Source organism: Nicotiana tomentosiformis, chromosome 6 (genome assembly GCF_000390325.3).
Source record: "Nicotiana tomentosiformis chromosome 6, ASM39032v3, whole genome shotgun sequence".
Classification (NCBI taxonomy): domain Eukaryota; kingdom Viridiplantae; phylum Streptophyta; class Magnoliopsida; order Solanales; family Solanaceae; genus Nicotiana; species Nicotiana tomentosiformis.
In genome coordinates, this window is record NC_090817.1 from 148384262 (window position 1) to 148404220 (window position 19959).

General features: G+C 39.1%; 1 protein-coding gene across 1 annotated transcript; it reads right to left on the reverse strand.

Annotated features, from left to right (window-relative positions):
- Positions 1-1162: 1162 nt before the first annotated feature.
- LOC104107702 (glutaredoxin-C13-like) lies at positions 1163-2044 on the reverse strand. The gene has a single exon (XM_009616579.4). The coding sequence runs from the start codon at positions 1782-1784 to the stop codon at positions 1482-1484; it is 303 nt and encodes a 100-aa protein (XP_009614874.1). The 5' UTR covers positions 1785-2044; the 3' UTR covers positions 1163-1481.
- Between the last annotated feature and the right edge of the window lie 17915 nt (positions 2045-19959).

The following is a 19959-nucleotide window of genomic DNA, read 5'->3' on the forward strand; positions in this document are numbered from 1 at the left end:
TTCCCATTTTATAATATCATAATTTTAATTTCACAAGTTATTATGCTTCGTTTTCAGTTTGAGAAATAACAGATTACCCTTGAAAACCTATATAATACTGAAGGGTAGTATTTAAAATATATCAGTATGTAACTAATAATTTACTAATGTCAAATGAATACAAAAACCAAAGTGCAATAAAAACTAAAAAAAACACTCAAAAAGGATACTAAAGCAAGCTAGTGAAGGAAAGGAGTACAAATGTAATATAAAAATTATTATAGTGCATATATAAAGTTCAAAGTTAGTTTGGAAGGAATTTATATGATTATTATACACTATTCAAATAAGAGCATAATTTACAGAAGATTAAATTTTAATTAATTCTAAATAAATTTTAATTAATTTCAGAATCCTAAATATAAGGACTTAAATCAAATACGGAGAATTTAATAAACAAAATTTCAGTTAAGCTCAAGATATTATGGAGTAAATATTAAGAAAAACAACATTAAAGAATTATAGTTATTTTGCAATAAAAATTTTATGCTCAAAGAATTTATTTTTTACGTGTCTTTTTGACAAGTAAGCTAACGTTTAGCCTTAATATTTTTCTAATATTTAGTACTACCAATTATACTTGTGTTACCTACTTCAATTAGGAAAGAATTTATGAAAGGTAAATCTTAAGTGATTTTAATGTCTTAAATATTAAGAATCTATAATAATATTTTAAGCAAGAAAAGATTTAATATTCAAAGTTTAGTTGATTTTAAAGTTCTAAATATTAGGAAAATAAATTAAATTACAATTTTGTCCAATGTAAAATCTGTTTTTAAAGGGTAAAAAAGACGAATGACATTTCGTTAAGGGTTTTCGTACTTTTAATATAGTATAGATTTACATAATTTGTAAAAATTATATATTTATTGGTATAGATACACGCACAAGGCGCGTACCCTAAGACTAGTATATATAAAGCCATGTGAACTAAATAACTAGAGTCTGCGATACAATAGGAGATTATTTTATTTTAAATACTTAAAAGGGACTACTAATTAAATTGTATGAACAAAATCACACGAGGGCACAAGGCCAGTGAGATCAACGTAACTTAACGAAAAGTGGAAAAGTTTTCCTTCTCTACTTTAAGCAAATGATAATAAATTTAAGGGGCGCAATGTAATAAAGCAACTTTATCATTGAGGAAATGGATTAAAATTACAATCCTTGCACTAGGCAACGATACCATTTTAATTGTCCGTAGACAAACAACTAATTAAGCTGCATATATATTTTATGCTAGCTAACCACTGACTAATAGTAATACTGATCAAATAACATTTGAAAATTACAGTAATATTCTGGATCAAGACCTTGATCTCCACGACTAGCTAGCTTAATTAGTGTCCCTTCGATCGACCCAAGTTTATTCATTTTTGGTTCTTCTCTTAAATCCTAATTAATATTATAATTACTTAACCTTAACCTTTCATTAATTTTCAAACAGGCATATATGGCTTAAGGAGTTGAAGGAGAGAGCCTTTAAGATGGAGAGACATGATTTCATTAGTAGAACCAATCAATTTCCCTCCTATGAAAACTGCTGGTACTGAAGGATTGCAACCCATTTTAATTAGGGACTTGTCCATTTCCTTTCCATCTGAGTCATGATCCAGTTCATGCACGTACGCATTCACCCCTAACTCTCGGAATAGAATACTCACTGCGTAGCACAAGCAGCACGTACTCTTGCTAAATATCATTACTCCATTTTCTGATGCCAATTTCTGTACTTTCTCCATTTCTCTTATCCTGAATTCCTTCTTTCCTCTACCTTGAACAAGTAATGAAATGTTTAGGGGTTTTTTCTATGTGTTTCTTAAGCTAAAACAAGCACACCATCGGATTGCAAAGTTCAAACAAATTGAACTTTGATCCGATGACTAATTGTTTTACACTATAATATGTAATTAAGGAGGAGAGGAATTAAAGAGATGGAGATTTACGTACTAGGGGTATATATTTTTTTTTTTGAAGCTCCGAGTTTAGATGGAAATTGGGTTGTTCAGGTTCTACCCTATTTATAACAAAGGGTAAAGGAATATATAGCGGTGATGAAATTTATGAAGTGGGATCCTTTTTAAAAAACCAGAAAAGAACAATATTCAAAAAGACAGTGAGCTTTCTTTAGATGCTTCATCTAATTAAATATGCATGGTATTGATCTGATCTTCCAAAGTAACTATTCAAACTTAAAACAGAAGATACTATTTCGTTCCAACACAATGGGCAACTTGGAGGATACATATATTCCATCTGGTCATTCACCTTTCAACTCTATTTAATTTGTACTTAATAAAGTTCGAGGGATGGCCTGATATTCGTAGTCTGTGGGCCCATTAAGATAAAAACTTTATACTTAGTTCACATTTAAGAATAAAATGAGAAATTTAAGTTAAATTATTTTTAATTTAAAGGATATATCATTTTTTTTTTTGAAAAAAAATTTTCAATAAAGAAAAAATATCATATAAATGGAAAAGTACTTGATAGGAATAATATATACCCATGCATACTATAAATTCAAACTCCTAGATCGGTCTCCATCGGTGTATTAGCATTGCTTGAGTAGGTTGCAACATTCTTTACTTAAACTAATTTTTTTTGTGTGTCTATATATATATATATATATATCACGCGCACACATATATATGTGTGCGCACGCACTCTCAATTGTTTTATAGAAATTTAACTTATACAGTCACGGAGTAAATTTTATATTATTAATTTCACTTATCATGAATGATTCATATAATTATTTGGAGTATCTTTTAGATAATGTAATCAGTGTAATAAATTATTTATTATATTGATAATAAACTTTTTAACACATATATGCTCTGGACAAACTAGAGCCATACAACACTAGAAACAAAATATGTACATAGCTAGGTAGTTCAAGAAGGACGGTCAATTTAGTCCAGATTCTTCTCCCAATGTCCTATTGATTTTATTCTCTCCTTGAATTGAAAAGCATTTTGGTGGCTTGGATTCTCTCTCTTGTGCACTGCTCGCATCTTATGTAAAGCCTTGTCACACGTGATAATTGTTTTAGAATCCAAAATGGTTGAGGGAATGGTCTGGTTTCTTTATATAGTCTTGGAGTTATGCGTTTAGATCATATTTAAGATCTACTTTTCTTTATCTGATACGTATTAGAATCACATTCATCATTGTTAGAATTTGAACCTTATAAATTTGAAATTTCAGCCGTTCTAAGTTTTAAAATTCTAAATTAATAACTTGTATATAGTTAATAAATTTTTTAGACGAATACAAAATTTAATCCAAAGCAACCGAATTTAATTGAACTGTAACCGATATTCTAGCTCCGACCCTACTCATTTTTTTATGTTGGGCCACCTAATGTTAGACCCAATTTATACTCCCTCGGTTTCAATTTATGTGAATCCATTTGGGTGTGCACAGAGTTTAAGAAAAGAGAAGACTTTTGAACTTGTGGTGTAAAATAAGGCACATATATTTTGTGTGGTTATAAATCATTGCATAAAGGTAAATTGTTTCCAAATAAGGAAATGGATCATTCTTTTTGACACGTACTTAAAAAAAATATGTTCACATAAAATAAAACAAATGGAGTATTATTCATACACCTAATGTTCAATATTCCTAAACATGTGGAGAGCGCTAAAGTCTCACTTCAGTTGATGGTATGTATATACTGGAGTATTCTTTATATGATCGTTAACCATCCTTACCCCATCTTAAGCACATTAATACCCGGTGTGGTAATAAGCGTGCATGTTACATTTTTATATGAGAATGAAACTATGCATATAAATTTTGGTAGATGCGGATGTTAATTAGAATTTAAGTTATATACGTTAATAGTATAAAAAATTTTAAATAGTCAAGTCAATTTAACCGGTTGTTAATTTATTCTTCTTATTTTCGAGTTTTGGATTGTGGCGTATATAGGGTCAATTATTTATACACATTGTTAATTTATCTCTTACGATAGTTCATGCGTGTGATATTCCTATATGGACCATTTTCTGGATGTAAGGTATATTTGATGAGAGTGAAACACAACAATGGTTTGAACCGTTGAGGATTTTTGAAGATATTTCTTTAAAATTCAAATAGAATTAATGTTTTATCAAATATTATGAAGTGAACAAAAATGAAATTAACAAACTCCCTACTGAACGGACCAAAAGGAATTCTCAGGTCTAAATTAAGATGAGTAATTAGGGACTGTAAAATATCTACTGCAACTTTTGTTCTATTTCATTATATGGTTATAAATTTTATGGTCCCCTTTTTAAAGTGTGTAGTGCACGAATAATATATCAAGTTGGGTGGTGGACACGAGATGCATTTCTGTTAATGGTTATGAAGAAGGGATAAGTTCTTGGGTAAGCAAACACGAGTCGGATCCAAGATTTAAATCCTATAGGTTTAATTTTTGAAATTTTTAGCATTTAACCAATTATATATTTAATGCTATGGGTTCATATTCACTATTTTTGTAATTTTAATGAATTTTTATTCCGCGTCGAAAATTATAGGTTCAATTGAACCCGTCGAAAATGCACTACATCTGCCCGAGTAAACAGGACCAACCTTATAACTTTGATTCGGAGAAGATGATATGATAAGTTTTCACTGCTTCTTATGGCTATTTCTTATTATTCTTTTCTTTATAAATCACCGATCGAGCAAAGATAAGGTTCCTTTGGGATTAAGTGTAGCAAAAAAGAACGAAGGAGAAAAGAAAAGAGAGAAAAAAGAAAAAGAAAAGGTTCCTTTTGAATCATTTTTTTTAGCACCTTTGACTTACCCATTTACATGGCTAATCAACTTGTTAGTCTTTTGACGCATATCGTGGTACGTCTTCTGCTGTACTGGCTCTCTCTCTATGTGGTATTCGCATCCAACTAAGGAGAGAGGGATTTAAGATTATAAATTTCTACAAGGATATTAAATTAATAGTATATTATACTAATAACTAAGTTCACCGTCACCTACTTATAAAATAGCAAGTAATTATGTCAATGATCTTTTCATAAAGCATGAACATAGTTGTTTCTACATTTCCAGCTAGCTACTAAATGAAAAATCACGACATATCCTCTCACTTCTCTGTGATTGTAGAGGCGGACGTACGCATTAAATTCGGCAAATTTTTTAAATATATAAGTGTATATATATTAAAAATGGTCATATATTTTGCTTGAAACCTTTAAGATTAAAAGTTCAATTGCGACACCGGCTCATGTGACCCGCGGCCCACAACCTTTAAATTCTGAATAAGTCTTTGACGGTAAGTAAGACATTGTGTCACTTTCAAAAAGTCTTACTCAAATCCTAAAAAAATATTCTATTTTTGGAGGGAGTGAATTTGTAAGATTCATATATGCAAGAAGTAAAGGACTGGGAGTCTGTCAATACACGAGTTGAGTGATCATTAAATATCTTTTTGGAGAGTAGAGATAGCTGAGAAATTGTAGAGAAACGGAAAACGAAGGAAATGGGGATAAGGAAATACCGCGGTTTTGGTTTAAAAATATTTTCTCTGCATGTCGTTGCTTCTATAAGCGACCTGCTGTTTTCATTTTTAAAAAAGCTATATACATCGCATATAAAGCAAGCCCTGCTTACTCTTATAGTCTTATTATAACTTCTGCTAGTATTAATGACCGGAGTAAAATCATATTTTCTCTTTAATTAAAGGTTAAATGGAGAAATTTTATTTTATGTTTCACATGCCGCATCATACTCATATGAGGCTCTTTATTATTTGACAATTGGACTTGTAGGTCCCATTTGTTTACTTTAACGATAAAGCTAAAAAAGGCAGTTTAAAGTTTCATACTTTTCCTATTTGATACCCGTAAACTAAGGACAGAAAAGAAGTACTAATAAATTAATAATAATAATAATAATAATGGTAATAAAATATTTGTCTTTTAGAAGCTAATTAACGTGCGCCCAATAGCCTACCCACATGTCCTCCACCTCTTGGTGGTCGGACTACAGGTGGAGCAACTGGTGCGGTAAACATAGGCTGCTGACCTTGTTGCATTGGACTACCCCGAAGCCGGGGGCAGAATCTCCGTATGTGACTGGGATCCCCGCACTCGTAACAACTTTTCGGTACAATGGACTGCTAACTAAGAATCTGGCCCTGGTCACCTGAATACTCACTGGAAGAACCTTGAATAGCTGGTGGGCGATAAGAACTCTCTGGTATAGCACTGAAATAAGGTCACACTAGAGGACCCCAAGGAGGCGGTGGTGCTGGATTTGGGGGCATGCTGGACTGCCCTCTCACGAACTTACCTCTACCCCCAGACGGAGCACCTCTGAACTCTCCAGCATATCTAAACCGCTTATCTCTCATAACCTACTCTCGGCTCCGCTGACGCACACCCTCAATCCTCCGGGTTATCTCCACGACTAGCTCATAAGAAGTACCCATCTCAACCTCCCGGTCCATACAACAACAACAACAAAAACAACCCAGTAAAATCTCACTAATGGGGTCTGGGGAGAGTAGTGTGTACGCAGATTTTACCCTTACCCCGAAGAAGTAGATAGGCTATTTCCGAAAGACCCTCGGCTCAAAAAACAAAAAGGCAAAAAGACAAAAAGGGAGACAATATTAGTATCACAATAACAATCATAGGATAAATAGGAACACCATGATGGCCCGAATGCCAGTATGTAAACCCGCAACAAACCTCCGCACTCTCTCCGCCTCAGTAAGGAGTATCATAAGTGCATGGCAAGATAACTCAGAGAACCTCGCCTCATAATCGGTCACTAACATCTCACCCTGCTGGAGCTGCTCAAACTAAAACCGCAACTCTTCCCTCTGGGAGGGTGGAATATACCTGTCCAGGAAGATACGGGTGAACCTATCCCAAGTCATGGGAGGAGAATCTGATGGTATGCCAAGAAGATAAGACTTCCACTATCTACGAGCTCTGCTCTCTAGGTGAAAAGTAGCAAAGTCAAATCCATGAGACTCCAATATCCTCATGTTGTACAGTCTATCCCTGCACCGATCAATGAAGTCCTGGGGATCCTGTCGTTCACCCCCAAAGACAGGAGGATGTAGTCTAGTCCATATGTCCAATAGTTTCTGCGGATCAGCGGTTGTAGCTGGCTTGGGCTCAGGTGTAACTGCTGCCACTGGCTGGGCTCCACCCATGGGTAGTGCACCCTGGTTCTGATATATAGCAGCTGCCTGTCCATGAGCCTGTGCGGTAGGGGTCTGTGCTCCCCCGCCCGCCTGAGATATAGCTGGGTCTTCCGGAAATAAACTAGCCAGAGTCATAGTGTCCATGAACCGCAACATACGACCCATGACATCCTGGAATCCCGGTGCAGATGTGAAATCCACCGGAGCTGGCTCTGCCACAGGCACCTCACCATGTTTCTCAATAATGGGATTCTCTGCTGGACCCACTGGCGGCATAACTGGAACAGTTCTGGGATGTCCTCGTTCCCTACCACGGGCTGGAGCCCTCCCTTGGCCTCAGTCTCTAGCAACTGGGGGAGTAGCTCTTCCCTGGTCTGGAGCCTCATTAGAGCGCGTTCTCACCATCTGTGAGAGTAAGAGAAAGATATTTAGTACAACATCAATTGCAAGATGGAAAATGAAAAAAGGTAGTTTCCTAACGCCCTATAGCCTCTTGAAGATAAGTACAGACATCTCTGTACTGATCCGCAAGACTCTATTAGGCCTGCTCATAACTAGTGAAACCTACGTGAACCTAGTACTCTGACACCATGTTATCACAATCCAATTTCACCTATAGGTCGTGATGGCGCCCAACACTACAACTAGGCAAGCCAACTAGTAATTTAAACCCATATTCAATTCTTTAAAAATTAACCGAGTGATTAAACTCTTCTTACTTGAAAGAATTTAGACAATATGAAAATATTTAGTAAAATAAAATAACCAAGAATAGAATTTAAATCCAAACATTCTACTAGTGTGTGTGTGCCAAGACCTGGTGTCACAAATATATGAGCATCTAGTAGATTATACAAAAATTATAAAGACTGTCTGAAATGAAATAGACAGAATAAAATTCCCAGAAGAGGCACTAATTGCTGCAGAACGGTTCAGAAAGCAGCTCACCACTAAGCCTCTGGATAACGCGGGTGCGCGCCGATAGGTCCAACGATAGCACCTGTCTCAGGTCCTGCACAAAAAGTGCAGCAAGTGTAGCATGAGTACGTAAACAATGTGTACCCAGTAAGTATCAAGCTTAATGTCGAAGAGATAGAGACGAGATGGTCGACTTTGACACTCACTAAGGGCAATAATAATAAATAAAATAAAAATAGAAACATTTAAATCAACATGATTCACAGAGTTAACAACAATTTTATTTAACCAGCAGAAATAATTAAATTCCTTCAAACGCAATAATTTTCAATCTATTAATTAAATTCACAAACTGCAATTGAAATACCAAGGTATCGTGTAATTATTATTATTATTAGGCACGATTTATGCCGAGGTCGTACGGCCCGATCCAGACTGTCGTGTACACCGCCGAGGAACGTGCGGCGCGATCCATAGATGCATCTATACTGCCGAGGCGTTCGGCCCGCTCCACAAGAAAGGAGGACATTTTCTTATGTACCTTCGGAAGGAGAGTATATTTATTATAGATTAATTCGAGAGGATGAACAATTTTTTTTAATAATTAATTAATTTAAGCAGAAAATTAAGTATATAAGATTTCTATCTTTTACTATCTTTCCCTAACAATTCACAATATATTTCAAATAATTTAATTAAATAAAGGATACAATTTACGCACATAATTCATGCTTTGAGTCCTAAACTACCCGGACTTTAGCATAGATAGTAGTTATGTACGGACTCTCGTCACCTCATGCGTACGTAGCCCCCATAATTAGCAACAATTATTAGTTTAATCACCTATGGGTAATTTTTCCTCATAGGATTAGACAAGAGACTTACCTTGTCTCAAAGTTCACTTTCCGATCACCACGTCGCATTAAATTCTCAATTCGATGCCAAAAAATACGAAACTATCCAAATGATATACAAAATAATTAATACATGATCAATAATTCAAATTTATGCTATTAAATTAATTACCCAACCCAAAATGGTAAAATTCCTGAAATGCACCCCGGGCCCACGTGCCCGTATTCCGGAAAGTTTTGGAGGAAATCATTACCCATAATCTCAAGAACTCAAATATATATTTTCCATCCAATTCCATAACCATTTTCGTGGTTAAAATCTCATTTTTATACAAATCTAGGTTTTTCCTCTAACCCTTGATTTTCAAGATTTACAAGTTATAATCTACCCATAATCTTTGGCCTTAGACTCAAAGTCATACATATTCTTTCACATGGAGCACTAATAGTCAATTACTTTAACAAAGTGGTGCACTTTTAGTCATAACACTAAACACATTTTATTTTTTAACAGAATCTAAGATCTGACAAAATCTATGTTCCCTTTATTTTCTTGTTTACCTAAAGAAATAAAGATAACAGATTTATCTAGATAGCAAATAGTAAATATACATAGAATTTATTTACTATTTATCTATTTACTATACGTAAAATATATATTTTACTAAGAAATGTTAAATACCGTTAATTTTTATTTGCAATGATTTTTATCTAGATAACCTCAAATATTATCTAGATTTTTTATTATATACATAATATTTACTATACGTTGACATAAAATAAATATACGTAAAATCATTGCTGAGAGTAAAATAAATTTTATTACTAAAATAAATATACGTAATATATATTTATTAGATTTTTTTATTTTATGGGAGTCAGCGTATAGTAAATATACATAAAATAAAAATAAATATTATGTTTACTATACGTTGACTCCCATAAAATAAAAAATCTAATAAATATATATTACGTATATTATTTTAGTAATAAAATTTATTTTACTCTCAGCAATGATTTTACGTATATTTATTTTATGTCAATGTATAGTAAATATTATGTATATAATAAAAAATCTAGATAACATTTGAGGTTATCTAGATAAAAATCATTGCAAATAAAAATTAACGGTGTTTAACATTTCTTAGTAAAATATATATTTTACGTATAGTAAATAGATAAATAGTAAATAAATTCTATGTATATTTACTATTTTCTATCTAGATAAATCTGTCATCTTTAGTTCTTTCGGTAAACAAGAAAATAAAGGGAACATATATTTTGTCAGATCTTAGATTTCTGTTAAAAATTAAAATGTGTTTAGTGTTATGACTAAAAGTGCACCACTTTGTTAAAGTAAATGGACTATTAGTGCTCCATGTGGAAGAATGTTTATGACTTTGAATCTAAAGCCAAAGATAATGTATGTTTTTGGGCTTTTTTCAGTGTTATGACTAAAAGTGCACCACTTTGTTGAAGTAAATGTACTATTAGTGCTCCATGTGAAAGAATATGTATGACTTTGATTCTAAAGCCAAAGATGATGTATTATTTTGGTCTTTCCCTCTAGAATTAACTTACCTTCAAATTGATAATTGAAATCCCCTCTCAAAAAGCTCCAAAATCGCCCAAAAATGGAAGAAATAGGGTTAAAATGGTAAAATCTCGTTTTTAAGACATTCTGTCTGGTACAGTAAATCCCTACGCGATCAGTACCTCGCGTTCGCGAAGGCAAAATTCCACAACCTTAAAATTACCCTTCGCGAACGCGACAGGGGTCTCGCGAACGCGAAGACTTACTGGCCTGCCCTTCGCGAACGCATGATCTCCCTCGCGAACGCGAAGAGAAAGAAACCCACGCTGGTCCCATTCCTCTTTCGCGAAGGCGAGTCTACCATCGCGAACGCGTAGGCCAAAATGCTCGGGCTTCTCGAACGCGTCACCCTCCACGCGAATGTGAAGGACAATAACTGAGCTCCTATTTTCCTTCTTCGCGAACGCGAGGGTCCTTCCGCGTCCGCGAAGAAGCAAACCAGAACTGGAAATTTTTGGTTTTTCCAACTTAGCTCCGGGTGGTTCAAAACTCACCCGAGCCCCCCGGGACCTCGTCCAAATGCACAACAAGTCTGAAAACATAACACGGACTTGCTCGAACTCTCAAAACACGCAAATCAACAACGAAACTAAGAATCGCACCCCAAAACCCAATTGGATCAAAATATGAACTTCAAGTTTCTAACTTCCTCCGAACGCGCCGAACATACCTATACTACCCGGAATGACACCAAATTTTACGTGCAAGTCTTAAATTACTATACGGAGCTATTCCCAGACTCGAAATTCCAAACGGACCTCAATTACTCCAAAACCTACTCCAAACCAAATTTAAAGAATATTAAACCTTCAAATAGTTAATTTTTACTATTAAGCGTTGAAACACTCCCGGATTGTCCAAAACCCGATCCGAACAAACGTCCAAGTCCAAAATCATCATACGAACCTATTGGAACCATCAAATCCCAATTTTGGGGTCATTTTCCAAAAATATTGACCGAAGTCAAACTTGGCATTTTAAAGCCAATTTAAAGAACTAAGTGTTTCATTTTCAACCCGAACACTTTCAAATCTCGAACCAATCATCCCCGCAAGTCATAAATCAGTAAAAGCACATTCGGTGAGTTTTATTTAAGGGAACGGGGTTCTAAAAGTCAAAATGGCTGGTTGGGTCATTACATATATAAGAAAAACCGTACACTAATTTAAAGTCCTAAATATAAGGACTTCCTACTTAGTTCAAATAAGGAAAAATACTATAACTAAAATTTTGATTGATTTTAAATTCTTAAATATATATTAGGAAAATAATCAAATTACAATTCTATCCAGTATTAACTCTATTATTAAAGGGTAAAAATAGCGAACAACATTTCGCTAAGGGCTTTCATGCTTTTAATATAGTACTAGTCTCTATAGACGTGCGTTGCCACGTCGTCTATAGAATTATTGTCATTTAGTGGAAACTTTATATCACGACCCAATTTCCCCTCCGTGTGACGTCGTGACAACACCTAGTCTCTACAACTAGGTAAGCCTAACATTTTGTAAAATAATGAAATAAAAATATAAATTTAACCAATTATTCAAAAATACACAACAAATCCCAAAACTCGGAACATCGTGAATCACAAACTACAGAAGGAAAAATCTAGTGTCTCTATACGTCAGAGTCTAACAAGGAAAAATACAGAAAATGATGAACATAAGAAAGAGTAGAAGGGGACTCCGAGGTCTGCGGACGTGGCAGATATACCTTGAAGTCTCCAAAGCTGTCCCGGTTCACTGATAGTGTGGCTGATAAGGTGCACCTGGATCTGCACACGAAAAACATATGCAGAGAGTAGCATGAGTACACCACAATCGGTACCCAGTAAGTGCCAAGCCTAACCTCGGTCAAGTAGTGACGAGGTCAGGTCAGGACCCTACTGGTAAATATATAATAAAACAATATAGAGTGTAATACCGCAATAAAATAAAGGCTGAAATTTAACAACAATGGAATCAAAGAAGGTAACAACTCAGCACACAGAAATACAACAGGGGATCTCCCGAGATACCGTCTCGTAGTCCCAAACGTAAATGAGCAGGAGGATCTCCCAGAATACTGTTCCGTAGTCCCAAAGTAAATGTGCAGGGGGATCTCCCAGAATACCTTTCCGTTGTCCCAAAGTAAATGTGCAGGGGGATCTCCCGGAGTACCGTTCCGTAGTCCCAAAGTAAATGTGCAGGGGGATCTCCTGGAATACCGTTCCGTAGTCCCAAAGTAAATGTGCAGGGGGATCTCCCAGAATACCGTTCCGTAGTCCCAAAGTAAATGTGCAGTGTGAATGATAGAAATACAATTACATCACGAAATTCTTACAATTTAGACTAAGTACCAGTAACGGAAGAAGCAGGAAATTCACTAAGCATGCTGCACATAATTCACATAAACAATTAAGACACGTAGACATGTTGCATTAGACTAAACATGATAGCTACACATATTGGAATAACTCAATTAAGAATGAAAATAGATTAGTACTCATTAAAATGGTATAACTCAAATAAACAGGAAAACATGTTCTTGCTAGGTAAGAAAAGCGGGTTTTACCACAGCTAGCCCGTGTACGTACTCGTCACCTCACGCACACGGCGCTCACATAGCACAAGAGTTCCAAATCTTAAGGGGATTTTTCCCACACAAAGTTAGGCAAGCCACTTACCTCGAGTCAAGCTCAATTAATCGGTCACAATCCCCTTCCCACGAATATCCGGCTCTGAATGGACCATATCTAGCCAAAAGAAATTACGTATCATAAGTATAATAATAGACTCATCGAGTTAATGAAATCAACATTTAACGAAAATTCCGAAATTTAACTCAAAAATCACCCGTGGTGTCTACTTCTCGGAATCGGGTAAAAGTCATAAAATACGAAAGCTCATTCACTCACGAGTCTAACCATATCAAATTTACTAAAATCCGACACCAAAATCTCTATCAAAACTCTAAAATTCGGCCTAAGAACTTTTCTCAATATTTCACACCAAATCCGAATTTAAACGATGAATTCAAGCATAGATTAGTGAAAAATAACCATAAGAGAGTTAAGAATCATTACCCAAAAACTTCCTCCAAAATTCTCTCCAAATTCCGCTTTCTACCGAGCTCTCAATCAAATTTGTGAAGTGAACTTCAAACCCTCGAATCTGCCCCTTTTCTGCCCAGTTATTCCACATCTGCGGACCTTGGATCCCACCTACGACGCCGCACATGCATAATTTCCTTCGCAAGTGCGGAAATGACTTAAGAGGGCTGGGTCCGCTTCTGCGGAAAATGGACCGCACCTGCGAGTGCGCGCCTGCGGACTATTGTCTGCTTCTATGATCTCCTCCGCGCCTGCGGGTCCTTTAGCGCATCTGTGGGAATCGCAGATGCGGCATTTCCCTTCGCACCTGCGACCCCTGACCACACATCCCAAATCCGCTTCTGCACTTGTCTCTCCGCACGTGCGATCACGCACCCGCGGTCTCTCCACCGCAGGTGCGAAAATGACAGATGCCTGAAGACTTCAGCAGTAACACAAATCCAACTTTTGATCCGTTAAGCACTCGAAACTCACCCGAGCCCCCCGGGACCTCAACCAAACATACCAACCAATCCTAAAACACCATACGAATTTAGTCGACCCCTAAAATCTCATCAACTAATGCTAAAATCACGAATCACCCTCCAATTAAAACTTAAAGAACTTGAAACTTCAAATTCCTACAACCGATGCCGAAACCTATCAAACCACGTCTGAATGACCTCAAATTTTGCACACAAGTCATATTCAACATTACGGACCTACTCCAACTTCCATAATCGGAGTCCGACTCGGATATCAAAATTTCCACTACCGGTCCAAATCTCCAAAAATTCAATTTTTGCCATTTCAAGTCTAAATGAGCTACGGGCCCCCAAAACACATTCCAGACACGCCCCTAAGTCCAAAATCACCTAACGGAGCTAACGGAACTGACGGAATTCCATTCCGGAACCATCTTCACACAGTTCCGACTATGGTCCAAATTCTAAGGCTTAAGCTCTCATTTAGGGACTAAGTGTCCCAAAACACTCCGAAACTCAAAACCAATCATCCCGACAAGTCACAATAGCATAAATAGATATGGGGAAAGCAGTTAATAGGGGTTTGGGGCTCTAACTCTCAAAACGACCGGTCGTGTCGTTACATCCTCCCCCTCTTAAAACAATCGTTCGTCCTCGAACGAGCATAGAGACATACCTAAAGTGGTGAAAAGATGAGGATAACGGCTGCGCATATCCTGCTCGGTCTCCCAAGTCGCCTCCTTGACCAGCTGTCCCCTCCAATGAACCTTCACGGAAGCAATGTTCTTTGATCTTAGCTTTTTGACCTGCCTGTCTAAAATAGCCACTGGCTCCTCAACATAAGATAGATCCTTGTCTAATTGAACTGAGCTGAAATCCAACACATGGGACGTATCGCCGTGATACTTCCAGAACATAGAAACATGGAATACCTCAAAGCAACCTCCTGCTAGATTGGGAGGCAGGGTGAGCTCATAAGCAACCTCCCCAACTCGACACAACACCTCAAATAGACCAATGAACCTTAGGCTCAGCTTGCCCTTCTTTCCAAACCTCATAACACCCTTCATAGGCGAAACTCGGAGCAAGAATCCCTCTCCAACCATGAATGCCACATCGCGAACCTTCCTGTCCGCATAACTTTGATGTCTGGACTGGGTTGTGCGAAGTCTATCCTGAATCACCTTCACTTTTTCCAAGGCATCCTGAACCAAGTCTGTACCCAATAATTTAGCCTCACCGGGTTCGAACCAACCCACTGGGGACCGACACCGCCTACCGTACAGAGCCTCATACGGTGCCATCTCAATGCTGGACTGATAGCTATTTTTGTAAGTAAACTCCGCAAGTGGCAAGAACTGGTCCCAAGCACCCCCAAAATCTATCACACACGCACGGAGCTTATTCTCAAATATCTGAATAGTGCGCTCAGACTGCCCGTCCGTCTGAGGGTGAAATGTTGTGCTCAACTCAATCCTAGTACCCAACTCATGCTATACAGCTCTCCAGAACCGTGATGTAAACTGCGTACCCCGGTCAGAGATAATAGATACCGGTACGCCATGAAGCCGGACGATCTCACGGATGTAGATTCGAGCTAGCTGCTCGAAAGAATAGGTAGTCATCACAAGAATGAAATGAGCCGACTTGGTCAACCTATCCACAATCACTCAAACAGCATCAAACCTTCGCTGAGTTCGTGGGAGTCCAACAACGAAATCCATAGTGATCATCTCCCATTTCCACTCCAGAATCTCTATCTTCTGAAGCAACCCACCCGGTCGCCGATGCTCATACTTCACCTACTGGCAATTTAGACATCTAGCCACATACTCTACTATGTCTTTCTTCATCCTCCTCCGCCAATAATGTTACCTCAGGTCCTGATACATCTTCGCGGCACTCGGATGAATGGAGTACCGCGAGCTGTGAGCCTCTTAAAGAATCAACTCACGCAAACCATCTACATTGGGCACACATAGCCTGCCTTGCATCCCTAATGCACCATTATCTCCAATAGTAACCTCCTTAGCATCACCGTGCTGGACAGTGTCCTTAAAAACAAGCAGATGAGGGTCATTATACTGACGCTCCCTGATACGGTCATAAAGAAAAGACCGATAGACCACACAAGCCAATACTCGACTCAGCTCAGAAATATCCAATCTCACAAACTGGCTGGCTAAGGCCTGAACATCCAATGCCAATGGCCTCTCTGCTGCTGGTAGATGTGCTAAACTTCCCAAACTCTCTGCCCGGTGACTCAAAGCATCGGCCACCATATTGGCCTTCCCAGGGTGGTACAAAATAGTGATATCATAATCCTTAAGTAGCTCCAACCACCTCCGCTGACGTAAGTTAAGATCTTTCTGCTTAAACAGATGCTGCAAACTCCGATGATCGGTGTAAATCTCATAAGGAACACCGTACAAATAATGCCGCCATAACTTCATGGCATAAATAATAGCTGCTAACTCAAGATCGTGGATAGGATAGTTATTTTCGTGCACCTTCAGTTGTCTGGACGCGTAGGCAACCGCCCTACCATCCTACATCAACACCGCACCGAGACCAATCCACGATGCATCACAATATACAGTATAAGACCCCGAACCTGTAGGTAATACCAATACTGGAGTTGTAGTCAAAGCTGTCTTGAGCTTCTGAAAGCTCTCCTCACTTTCCTCTGTCCACCTGAACGGAGCACCCTTATGGGTCAGCCTAGTCATAGGTGCTGCAATAGATGAGAATCCCTCTACAAAGCGACGGTAATACCCCGCCAAACCAAGAAAACTCCGGATCTCTATAGCTGAGGACGGTCTGGGCCAACTTTGCACTGCTTCAATCTTCTTTGGATCCACCTGGATCCCCTCACTCGATACTATATGACCCAAGAATTCCATTGAGTCTAGACAAAACTCACACTTTGAAAATTTTGCATATAACTTCTTTTCTCTCAAGGTCTGAAGTGCAGTCCTCAGGTGCTGCTCATGATCTTCCCGAGACCGGGAATATACCAGGATGTCATCAATAAATACAATGACGAAGGAATCAAGATAAGGCCGGAAAACACTGTGCATCAAATGCATAAAGGCTGCTGGGGCATTGGTCAGCCCAAATGACATGACAAGAAACTCATAGTGACAATATCTGGTCCTGAAAGCAATCTTCGGGATATCCGACTCCCGAATCTTCAACTGATGATAACCTGAACGTAAGTCAATCTTGGAAAATACTCTGGCACCCTGTAACTGATCAAATAAGTCATCAATACGAGGCAATAGGTACATGTTCTTCACTGTGACTTTGTTCAACTGGCGATAATCAATACACATCCGCATAGAACCATCCTTATTCTTCATAAATAGGACAGGATCACCCCAAGGTGACACACTAGGCCGAATGAAGCCTTTATCAAGCAATTCTTGTAACTGCTCTTTCAACTCCTTCAATTCAGGAGGAGCCATACGATATGGAGGAATAGAGATGGGCTGAGTGCCCGGCAACAAATCAATGCCAAAATCAATATCTCTGTCGGGCAACATGCCCGGAAGATTAGTTGGAACCACATCTGGAAAGTCCCTTACTATTGGAACTGACTCAACTATAGGGGTATTAATACTGACATCTCTCACATAAGCTAGATACGCGTCACACCCCTTCTCAACCATTCGTTAAGCTTTAAGAAAAGAAATAACTCTGCTAGGAGTATACTCTAAGGTACCTCTCCACTCTAATCGCGGTACACCTTGCATAGCCAGCGTCACGGTTTTAGCGTGACAATCAAGAATAGCATAATGGGGAGACAACCAGTCCATGCACAAAATAATATCAAAGTCCACCATGCTGAGCAATAATAAATCGGCTTTGGTCTCAAAACCACTAAGAGCAATCAGACACGACCGATACACGAGGTCCACAACAAGAGAATCTCCCACAAGAGTAGATACATAAATAGGGGAACTCAAAGAATCCCGAGATACGCCCAAATACGGTGCAAAATAAGAGGACACATAAGAATATGTAGAGCATAGGTCAAATAATACCAATGTATATCTATGACAGAACGGAACGATACATGTAATGACAGAATCAGAAGCAACTGCCTCTGTACGAGCAGGAAGTGCATAATATCTGGCCTGGCCTCCCCCTCTAGGGTGACCTCTACCTCCCCAACCTCTACCTCGAGTTGGTTGAGCAGGTGGGGTGGAAGCTGGTGCTGTAATCATAGCCTGAGGACCCGGTGGAGCACGGTGTGGCTGAAAGGTCTATGGAGGTGCACCCCTCCTAATCTTGGGGCAATCCCTCACCATGTGGCGAGTGTCGCAACACTCAAAACAAGCTCTGGGAGGGCGTGGCTGCTGTGACTGGCTCGGGCCAGGTCTGCTGGACTGGCCACTAGGAACACTCCGTGCAGGAGGCACACTAGATACTGGCGATGCATAATGAGGCCCCTGGGGTCTAGAAGGAGCTGGAACACCGTTGGAGGCTGGAAGAGCTGAATGCACGGGGCTGCTCACATAACCCCTACCATGGCGAGTTGCTGGGGCACGAGCTCCCGAATAATAACCAGCCTCTCGAGACCTCTTGGCCTCCTTCTTCTCTCTATCCCGGGCAAGCATGCCCTCGAATATCCTGGCAATACCCACAACCTACTGATAAGAAATACCCATATCCAATTCCCTGGCCATACTACTCCGGATGCTGGGATGGAGACCCTCAATAAACCGTCGAACCCTCTCTCGAACTGTGGCAACTAAGGCCGGTGCATGTCGGGACAAATCACTGAAGAGAACTGCATACTCTGACACAGTCATAGCACCCTGGCACAGCTGCTCAAACTCCGCGCGTCATGCGTCCCTGAGGCTCTGAGGGACATACTCTCTCAAAAACATGTCCAAGAACTGAGTCCAAGTAAGTGAAGTTGCCTCAGCCGGACTACTCAACTCATAAGCACGCCACCACTGATAGGCTGCTCTTCTAAGCTAGAATGTAGTAAAAGAAACCCCGCTCGTCTCCGCTACGCCCATAGTACGGAGAATACGATGACACTCCTCCAAAAACCCTTAGCATCATCTGTAGCCAATCCACTGAAAGTAGGTGGGTGGTACTTCTTGTACCTCTCAAGTCTGAGCTGCTCCACCTCAGAAGCTTCTGCCCTAACCTCGGGCTGAGCTGGAGCGACCGGCCGCATTGGTACAATCTCTGGAACCTGGTCGACTTGAACCCGCTGCTCTGGATTATCGGTGACGGGAGTCTATGCTCCTCCCCCGGCCTGAGATGTGGTAGGAGCAAGTAGAATCAATCCAGCCTGAGCTAAGGTGCTGAACATGCTAAGAAACTAGGCTAGAGTCTCCTGGAGGGCTGGTGCAGCAACAGGTATCTCAGGTGTCTGTCCTCCAGCTTGAGCTACTGGGGGCTCCTCTGTAGCAGCTTGTGCGGGTGTTCTGGCTACACCACATGGACGTCCTCGGCCTCTACCCCGGCCCCGGCCTCTTGCGGCTCTAGCAGGGGTGCATATTCATCAGATCCGCTTGTACGTGTCCTCACCATCTGTGAGAGAATAGAATACATAAATTTAGAATCTCTGAAGTCAACAAATTTTCACACGACAAGGAATCAAAGTAGTGAAATTTTCCTAACAGTTCCATAGCCTCCCGAAGATAAATATAGACGTCTCCGTACTGATCCGTGAGACTCTAATAAACCGGTTTGTGACTCACGACACCTACAAACCTAGAGCTCTGAAACCAACTTATCACCACCCAATTTCTCCTCCGTGTGACGTCTTGACAGCACCTAGTCTCTACAACTAGGTAAGC

What these genes read in the sequence shown, in the direction of transcription:
- LOC104107702 (XM_009616579.4), bottom strand. Translation starts at nt 1,784, where the DNA reads ATGGAGAAAGTACAGAAATTGGCATCAGAAAATGGAGTAATGATATTT.